Source organism: Lingula anatina, chromosome 3 (assembly GCF_051362555.1).
Source record: "Lingula anatina isolate TDL-2025a chromosome 3, LinAna3.0, whole genome shotgun sequence".
Lineage (NCBI taxonomy): Eukaryota > Metazoa > Brachiopoda > Lingulata > Lingulida > Lingulidae > Lingula > Lingula anatina.
Genome location: NC_141769.1, coordinates 33,678,144 through 33,687,500, shown reverse-complemented (window position 1 = coordinate 33,687,500; position 9,357 = coordinate 33,678,144). Strand labels below are relative to the sequence as shown.

General features: G+C 39.4%; 3 protein-coding genes across 3 annotated transcripts in view; 1 reads left to right on the top strand and 2 right to left on the bottom strand.

Annotated features, from left to right (window-relative positions):
- Positions 1 to 428, bottom strand: part of LOC106175168 (tripartite motif-containing protein 2) — a 55,270-nt gene extending 54,842 nt beyond the window's left edge. The window contains exon 1 of the mRNA XM_087008648.1: positions 286 to 428. The gene's annotated coding sequence lies outside the window, so the exon portion shown is untranslated. The remainder of the gene's footprint in view (positions 1 to 285) is intronic.
- Positions 429 to 1,258: 830 nt separating this feature from the next.
- On the top strand, positions 1,259 to 6,258 carry LOC106175159 (uncharacterized). The gene is made up of 5 exons (XM_013557016.2): positions 1,259 to 1,619; positions 2,158 to 2,832; positions 3,162 to 4,181; positions 4,445 to 4,636; positions 4,994 to 6,258. The coding sequence occupies exons 1-5, from the start codon at positions 1,547 to 1,549 to the stop codon at positions 5,248 to 5,250; spliced, it is 2,217 nt and encodes a 738-aa protein (XP_013412470.2). The 5' UTR covers positions 1,259 to 1,546; the 3' UTR covers positions 5,251 to 6,258.
- A 106-nt stretch (positions 6,259 to 6,364) lies between these two features.
- On the bottom strand, positions 6,365 to 9,162 carry LOC106175151 (matrilin-2-like). The gene is made up of 5 exons (XM_013557006.3): positions 9,001 to 9,162; positions 8,426 to 8,628; positions 7,922 to 8,081; positions 7,204 to 7,362; positions 6,365 to 6,918 (listed from the first exon to the last, which is right to left on the bottom strand). Exons 1-5 carry the CDS (start codon positions 9,056 to 9,058, stop codon positions 6,662 to 6,664), a joined length of 837 nt encoding a protein of 278 aa, XP_013412460.2. The 5' UTR covers positions 9,059 to 9,162; the 3' UTR covers positions 6,365 to 6,661.
- Between the last annotated feature and the right edge of the window lie 195 nt (positions 9,163 to 9,357).

Genomic DNA, 9,357 nt, shown 5'->3' with positions numbered 1-9,357 from the left:
TATATTGGCCTCCTAAAGATGGAGAATGAAAAGAGGATAACACATATAATATAAAATTTACCTTCTTTGGTCATGGTTATTGTGTAATCTTGAGTGTCACCTATATCTGGATAACGCGCGAGTTTTTATGCGTTATCACTTTTATTTTTGGTTGCTGATATGTACTATCCGGCTATTTATACAAATGCCTGATATACACTGGGATGCAAGTGACTGTAAATTACATATAAAATGACAGTCAGCTATCGTTTACCGTAATTCGTGGGCCCTCAACTTTTAGCTTACCTCTCACTTCCTCAAGTAGTATACTGTTGATAAGCATATGGAACTAGTAAAAGTCAGTCTTCCAAAGTGGACTAGTCCAATGTGAAAAGATATGAAAAGACCGAACGAATTGAGTTTTAACTTCTAGAGTGTCAAACGTGTCCGCTAAGAGAGAATCTACCACAACTCCGAGCAGCTGTGACTTTTCTAGCGCAACTATCACAATCACGTTAAAACCGCGTTTTGAAGTAGACGCTTTAATGTCAGTTAGCCTACTACATGATGCAAGTGCGTTAAGAGATCAAAAGACTTACACAGTCATTAAAATAGACTGTTGTAATGGTAAATTATGTAGATCTAATAGATTTTTTAAAATTACCGCTTTCAAGAACAAGTTGCATCAGAGCGAGGAGTTCATGGGCGAAGGATCCAGGGTGGCGGTGGGGTGGGTGGGTGTGGTGTGGTGGGGGAGGGGGGTAAGTTTGGGTTTAGCCTTTATCCACACTGTTTTCAATCATGTCATATCATGAAAGTTTGAGCTAGTAGCTACGACAGAAAAACATCGCAAAATCTTTTACTTTTCTACTAAAAACACTCGCGTCGAAGTTATTTCTAAACACGAAAATACCCCAATTTTTGCCCCTTAAAGTTTTTTTACGCCCTCTTCCTACCTTTGGTCTTGCAAATATATCCACAAACGCGTATGTCAATTTACATTCAAAACCATGATCGTAGTAAGAATAAGGCAAACTATATATTCATTTGCTAATTTGCCTTTGTCTGATTTTTTTTCCAGATTTAGGCCTACTAATAATGTACAGGGTCAGTGGCCGGACCACCCCCCACCCCCCCCTAACCCATCCCACCCCTCTTATTACTCTTCGGTACTTCAGCACTTAGGTGTATCACCTACATGTCATTTGTAGGTTGACTTTTGATCATCCTTTGAGTTGACCATTAGCTATTTCCCTTTAAAGCCACGTTCGACCAATTCTTGGAGATTTTGCATGTACTGCAAACTGGTAGCAACATGTCAGTCACAAAAAACGTCACGTTGAAGTATTGTTTATAATGCCGCGAACAAACAAAAGTCCCCATCGATAAAGTAAATGGAGATGGCAGCGAACGGAAGACTCATAATGTGCTGCTACACGTGCGCTGTACTTGACAAATCTCTTAAGCATGGACTGGATGGCGTACAATACTTTATTCAGATCAATTAAATGTAAGCAGCATTTTGCCAATTAATACTTTGGCCTGATGAATCACAACATTCTTAACGATGGCAGCCGATGGTTGGGATGGCAATTTACTGTTTTTCGTTCTCCATTTACTTGTCATGCAGTCGGAGATGGGTGAGTTTCTCGTGAAAAAAGGGACAATCATTTGCATCATCGGTAAAACTTATACATAAGGTGACAAGTTTGTAGTTGCTTATGGAATTTTCGACACGAGTACTGTAATTAAAATTTAAATAGGAGGCACAAAAATCTTTATTTTACATTTTTTAAATATCTCTAATCCGCACATGCTTGGATATGTGTATTTCGTAGGGTTCTCCTTTTTATATTTTTTATCATATTTAACGCGAAAAGATATATTTACATTTACATTCTAAAAAAAAAAACATATCAAGCTGTTATAACATAGCTTGTTATCCGTGGACACACACATTAAAAATAATAAGGAGACAAAACAATCCGATAAACAACGATCAATCCTAAAAAAATTAAGAAATTGAGCGTGGGTGAAAGTAAAGCTAAGATCGCTAATCTATATATATATATATGCCCCTATATAATATTTAAAAAAAAAAAAAAAAAAAAACGTTTGTGGCACTCTGAAAAACGAAGGAGACTAAAAAAAATCATTGCCCCAAATATTTATTTACAGTTCAGTTGCCTTGCCCAGTCGGTCATTGGCAGCTAGGAGACCCTGCAGAAGCTCTGGACCTGTCAGGCAACGGCAACCACATGGTGTACACAGGGACAGTGACAACCGCCAGCGGACCCCACGGCGGCAATGATCTAGCCTTGCACTTTAACAGCGGCGCCTACGGTACCATACCAAACAACGGGGTTCTGGATGTCACGGACGCCCTGACCATAATGTCTGTGGTATACCCGGAGAATGACAACGACTTTCCGATATTTGAGTATGAGTACCCAACAGGTGCCTTAAATGGGTTCATGATATGGAAATGGGGCGGCCATTACGAATTCCACACCATTCCACGGGGCACGACAATTCACGAGGACATCGTTTCCAGTTCTCCATGGGGCCTTCCCGTCAATCAGTGGAGCTTTTTGGCAGCCACTTACTCCAAAGAGCAAGGAGTTGTAAAACTATACAAAAACGAAACGTTGCTTACGTCACAAAACATCGTCCCAAGGTCCCTGGAGACCTCACGTGACATTCACGTGGCGCGGCGTGCTGAAGGCACGTGCTGTACAGGAACGAGTGTGCGCTTTCGGGGGAAAATGGCGTGTTTTGTGGTCTTTGACGTGGCACTCACTGTTCATGAGCTCCGTGAAGCCTGGAAGCTGTGTTCAGCGCATCCGCCCCCAGGTAGGTTAATGGTATATTTGTCCTGTCATTGATTAACATCTGTGACAGGTAAAATCTATACTATCCACGTGCTTTAAACACGTGTTAAAGATCAACATAATGCTTGTGTTTCCCGTACACATTATATTTCTGACTCCTTGGGGAATCCAAGATTTCACAAATAAATATATCTAATTGCCTTATGTAGGGTCAGTATGCAGTGGGTTAATCTGTTGATAAATTCCATATTAGAAGCTATTAGCCCTAAACCTTCCCCTTTGTCTCGTCTGTATTGTTGATTATGAAGCTTGCTTGTTTACACCTGTGACGTGTGTATCTCTCATTTCCAGGATACGCATGCGGCCTTCTCTCTCCACCCCCGGAACCAACGTCCACCTTAGCGTCTCACTCAACTGTTGATTCCTTTACGGCATTACCAACAGAAGCACCGTCTTCCCTTTCTTCGCCATCAACTGCCACGCAAATTTTCGCCGCTGAAAGTGTTGACACAATATCTACTGGTCATACGTCGTCTCTTGCTGCTCACTTTTCCTCATCTCAATGGCCAGTTTCTGACATATCAACGGAAATGTCATCGTCTGCTCAATCACAATCAGAGGTCTCTTCTCTTGGAACATCGTTTGCGATTACGTTAACGTCTGTTGTATCAACGTTTTCCACCGAATCCCCGTCGTTTGGCTCCCTTGACATTTCTTCTCCCAGTCTTTCTGATGACGTCTCATCTTCCGCTCAGATGCCGTCGTTTCCACTTCCCGCCAAAAGTTTGATGTCCACACCGTCATTGACGTCTGCCTCGCTCAGGACACCAAAACAATCATTACCGTCCACGTTGTCAACTTCTCATTCATCCACGACTGTCGCCCAAGAAACATTGCTCGACGGAAACTACAGTGAGAATATGTCGGAGACATTGCACTCGTCAGTCTATGCCACAACAAGCCAATTACCCTGGGAGTTAAGGGCAAATGTATCCGAAACACTTGTCGCGTCTGAAATGTCCGAAACGCAGGACGCGATAATGGCGTCTGCAACACAATATACGGCTATTCAATCAAGCATGTCCTCTCTGCAGTACGCAAGCTCGTCTGAAAACATGTCCGAAAATCCAAAATGGCCGTCAACAAAGTCTTCTTATGAGAACATGCCTAATTCGACGGTTGTGCAATATTATATAAACGGAACAGAGGGAAGTAACTTTACCCAAACAGCAAGCACTACTGACAGCTTTTCTCAGTACGGGTTAGAAAGTGTGACATTAGAAGACGCCCAGTCCACGGTAATTACGGTAACGACACTGTTGACTGGAGCTAATACGACATTGACGGAGACTGCGCTTACCTCAACCCCAGGTAAGACAAAGGATACGTATAAGAACATATTAAATTTAAGCCAAACGACTTTTTTTATAATATACGCCTTTGCATGGTATTCATGTTTTTTTTTTGCTCGTTTGTTCGTGAATTTGTTGGTTGGTTTGTAAATTCATAACAGCCTTTTTTTTAAAAAAGAAGCAATAAATGGCGTAAAAGTATTGCCATTATACATGCTAAGCAATTACACTGGCCAAATTTTATTTTTATGTTTACATTCCGTTGCCTGTGTATTGTTTCAGCGCCCGCCCGCTGCCCCCTGGTGGAGGACGTACCCAATACGGTCCATAACGCCAGTTACGTCCAGTACAGCCAAGGCACCTTAGTGATGTTCACTTGTACTAGTAACACCACGTTTATAGATGGCACCACCAGCAGGAGCATCACGTGCAGGACCACCGGCAAATGGAGCAAAATTATACCCCCTTGCACAGGTAGGTCGGTTATGGAAATATAGATAAACATAATCTTCTGTTTTGAAACAGCGTCTTTACAAATATTGACAGAGCATTTATGGTGACATGTCAGTTGTTTTCTTTTCTTTCATTGGTTGCCATTAAGAGTATTTGGATCTTCTAACGCATATATTTTATAATTAACTCAATCCATTTTACATCTTTGCACACGGACCTTATTTGTTCCGTGTTCATTTTTATTGAAGTGGTTCATAAAAATCAATCTTTAGCGCGTACTTGTAAAGATTCTAATGTATATGCCACCAAAGGAAGAAGGAACAGTCTCTATTTTTCTCACAGTGATGTCGTTTATTTGCTATTTTTTCATCATAACAGAAAACGCCGAGGAGGTACAAACACTGAAGGTCGCGAGAAGACGGCACCCAGAAAATCCCAAAGAGGCTCCAGGAGCGCCGGTCATAGGGACGTTTGGTCTCGCCTTGCTTCTGGGGACGGTGTTCGCCATAGTGGCACTGGACCTGATCTCCGTTCACAGACACCTCAAACCACTGAGGCGGAACCTACGGCGACTCTGCCATAAGGTCAACTGCGCGCGCATTCCGAAGTCAAATAAATACGTGCGCACATACTGACCATATACTCAAAATAATATTTCTGTTTATTTCAAATTCTGAGGATCATTGAAGGAACAGCTGGTGTCTACTTTAATATATCCACGTTGTTACACTGACCAAGGCCGGTTGCTACGTTTTCATCCTACGGAAAAAAATTTAAATGATGCCGGTAGGATTGGTAAATTTATAAGGTGATACCATAACGACACCAAACATGAACAACAAAATGCTGAAGGAAAGAAACAATCCTTAACTCCCAGTCTGCTGGTTAATTACCACCTGATTTTTGTAATATTTAAAGCGTTTCCAAGTCATTGAATTACTGAGCGTCTATTCAACTGGATTCCTATCTCCATGTTTTTTTTTTATGTAATTTATTGAATTCAGCTTTTTAACAGATACAGTATATTCATGTAATCAGAGAAAGTAATCGCCTCTTTTTGTTTTTTATTTGTGTTATTCTCTCTTTGTTAAATCTTGATTAAACATAAACATGTAATTTTACAAAAAATGATAAATGTTGAATAATTAAATGTCAATCAAGTGAAATAAAAAAATAAAAGTTTTTATGAAAAACTCTCAGAATTTCAGAGCCATTGGGACAATACCCAAGCTCGTGCAAGCCGTTTTACGTTGGAGACAAGACGTGTTAACAAGTACTTGTAAAGTACATAATCTTAGGGCAATATTAGTGAAATATTGATCAAGGAAGTTTACATCACGGAATTGGCTTTACCTGGTCATTTCCTATGATATATTTTCAGATCCAATACGTGACCAGTGAGTTAACAATAGAGGATTTTGAGCGGCTACCGTATGTTTTAATGTCTGCCGCATGTGTTATAATCGAAGTAGAGAGTGTGAACTCATTCTACTTCCTTAACGTCATTGTAATTGATTGACAAAATTGCGCTGTTGTCACTTACCAAACATTCGAGCATTTTATAATTGATTTCTTAATTCACTTAGGTTTAGCAACATTGTAATTGTATCAGCTACCAAATACTTAGAAAATAAAAAAATTCAGAATTATTTCATTCTATGTGTTTTAACACCTCTAAATAGAAAGGTAAACAGTCCCATACACCAGTTAACCCAATCATTAACCTAAAGAAATGGCTACTTTAAAAACTTTATGAAGTGTAGCAAACATTTATTTCTGATCAACATCCCCATTTATGTGTTATGTACGTATGAAGTTACAGAAACTGCGAATTTAAAAGTGATTTAGAGAAGGATGTTGGTAAACAGGCTGAAGAATTATCCACTTTCCTTATGCTCAATACCTGCAATACAACATGCGTCCCTTGTGATCATGGAGCCGGAGGTGGTAATGAGATTATCGAAAAGGGCTGTCATTGGAAAAGCCATTGCTTTCCTATATTTAATGGCAGAGTGTACTCCAATGTTAGTTATTTGTGGTAGAATTTTAAGATAGAGTTTGTTGGGGTGAGTTATTTCTAGAGACTGAAAGGGGGTGTTCGGCTGGTCCGGCCCCCCCTCTAATTTCGCCACCGGGCATGCGTAGATCCTTCGACTGTGAGGCATAAGACAGTGCCATGGAGGCTACTTGTCTGTAAGATGAATAGGAGGGTACGGAGAAGACGCGGGAAAAGGACGAGCCCATGCCGTTGATCTCCGTCATGTCCACACTGGTACCAACCGGAACCACGAATATTTGCACTCCTGAAATGCAAACATTTGCTTGAAAAGTGGTTAATAATGCTCCAAACATATCAATAACATGCTACTTTTGTGAACTATTTCTCTTTCCAAGCTCTGTTGTTGACGTATTTGTTATTGCATTAAATACAGTTTAGTTTTTGGTTCGTCGTTCCATGGATTTATCCACACGCTTTTCACTGCTGCAAACATACTCTACACTCAATATCTTGGTAAGTTTCACAAATGCAAAAATTACACAGACTTCATTTTAAACTAATAATCTGGACTCATGATGAAGCCAATTACCAATGTTCTTCAGGTTTGTTGCTATAGCAATGGGATCGTAACCAAAGCTGGACTTTCCGTCAGTTGTCAGCCAGATCAACTTGGCATTGTCGGGATCGCCGTCATTCAGGTACATATCTAAGGCTTTTTCTAGTGCCAGACGGGTTTTAGTGAATCCACCTGAAAGGAAAATGGGTAAAACAGGGTAAAATAGTCATTCTAACAGTTTCGCCTCTCGATACTCTCTCTCTGTAATTGTGATAAACGAGTCAGAAAACTGTCCTACCAAACTTGTAGTCGATTACCTGTATGGACTTGATAAAGGCCTTCGGTTTTTCTATTCGAGGATATGAAAAATCATTATTATAGAAGTAGATAAAAGTGTTTAAAAAACATGTGCATCTTGAACTGTGTGAGAAACGAAAAACATTTTCTCTTCACCGTGGGAGGGAGCTGAGGTGGAAGGATGTGCCGTTTATCAAATAAGAAAGCAATTTTCACACAAGCACACACTATAAGGTAAAGATTCGAGAGGCCGTGCATGAGGCTAATTTTGTTGTGTAGTATTTTACTCTTTCTTTTAGTTGCCATTTGCTCAAGTCAGTGAAGCATGTTCCGTCATTTTAGAAAATACGGTCTGAAAAACACATAATTGATATTTGATTGGCTTTTATCGCATAAATTTTACTTTAAATGTATCTTTAGTAAGTCAAAGGTGGAGCACATATACGTTGCTTACCTACATAAGGAATAGCACCCAGCGCACTATTCACCTCTCCTACTGAATCATGGACATCAAAGTTGAACTGAACATCAACCCACGAGGCGTATCGTATGCCAGCTACTCTCGTCTTGCCGGGGCCGATAGACGAGAAGATGTTGATAACCCCTGCCATGCTCTGACGTAAAATATGAAAGTATGAAATGCTTGTTATAATTTTAACTATAATTTACATAAAAATAGATATTAACCTTTAAACATTTTTGACTAATGCAGTAAATTTAATTGTCTGCTTTGCAGTAAAATGAAATTGCAATTAAAAAAAAAGAAAAATATAGTAATCGATAAATGCATTTCTTTTTTTAAATTGATATAGCGATAATACAATAGTTTCGCAAGTTTTTGAAAATAGCGACTAACCATCAAATGTCTCATGACACTTTAAAATCAAAGCAAGTGTTATTGGTAAATGTTGTTTTAATGTCATTTAAATGAAAATGTACATGATAAATATATAAACACCTGTAAAGCAGATTTGGCCGAACCAAAGTCAGATGCCCCAATGCTGCCGCTGCTGTCTAAAATGAAGATGACATCCCAGTATTTTTTGTGAAATATCGGGGGCGCCATGAGGTGGCTGAGTTCATCTGACATTCGCCTGGCGACGGTGTCCTCTTCGCGAGTGCTTTGGAAAAAGCTTTGACCAGCATAACCAATTCCAACCGCTGCAAAAAATTAATATATAAAAAATAAAATAAAATAAAATAAAATAAAATAAAATAAAATAAAACAGTAAAAAACAGAATATTTGAGTCTTGGACAGTGCTCATAAATACCATAGGTTAAAAATGAACAACAGCACAATGCATCCAGATTGCGGGGACACATGAGTAGTTCTTGGTACGATGTACATTGGTAATTAAGGGGAAAAAATTCAGAAATTAAAAAAAAATCATTAAGTATTTGCTACATTTATGCCTAGCGTGATGTGTGCGTTTTTAACTTTTCTCTGTGCCAGCTGTTGTTTCTCACAACTGTTGGACTCGTGTCACCAAATCTTAGAATTTAACAGGGTTTGAAGATAGGATCATTCTCACCTGTAGAGCTTACAGAGAAAGCGGCAAAAATCACAACAGCAAAAAACAGCGTCTTCATCGTCTGGATAAGGCTTGTTACTGGTTAAAGTCTGTTCAACTAGCTACTTATTTACACTTGCGTCACTGCTAGATGTAAATTGTGCATGTCCCAACGTGTTGTTGTTAAAATAAGCTGGTCGCTTCGACGAAATAAACGTCTTCCTGGAATTTTAAATAAGTTTATTGTAGATTTATAGTTTTTAAAGAACATAAAGCATCGCGTCTTGAATCTCTAACCTCATAATTACGTGATCACTGTGGTTCGAAAAATGGAGGAAGTGCTCATGAGGATTTAAAAGTTAATGTTGTCTGACTATT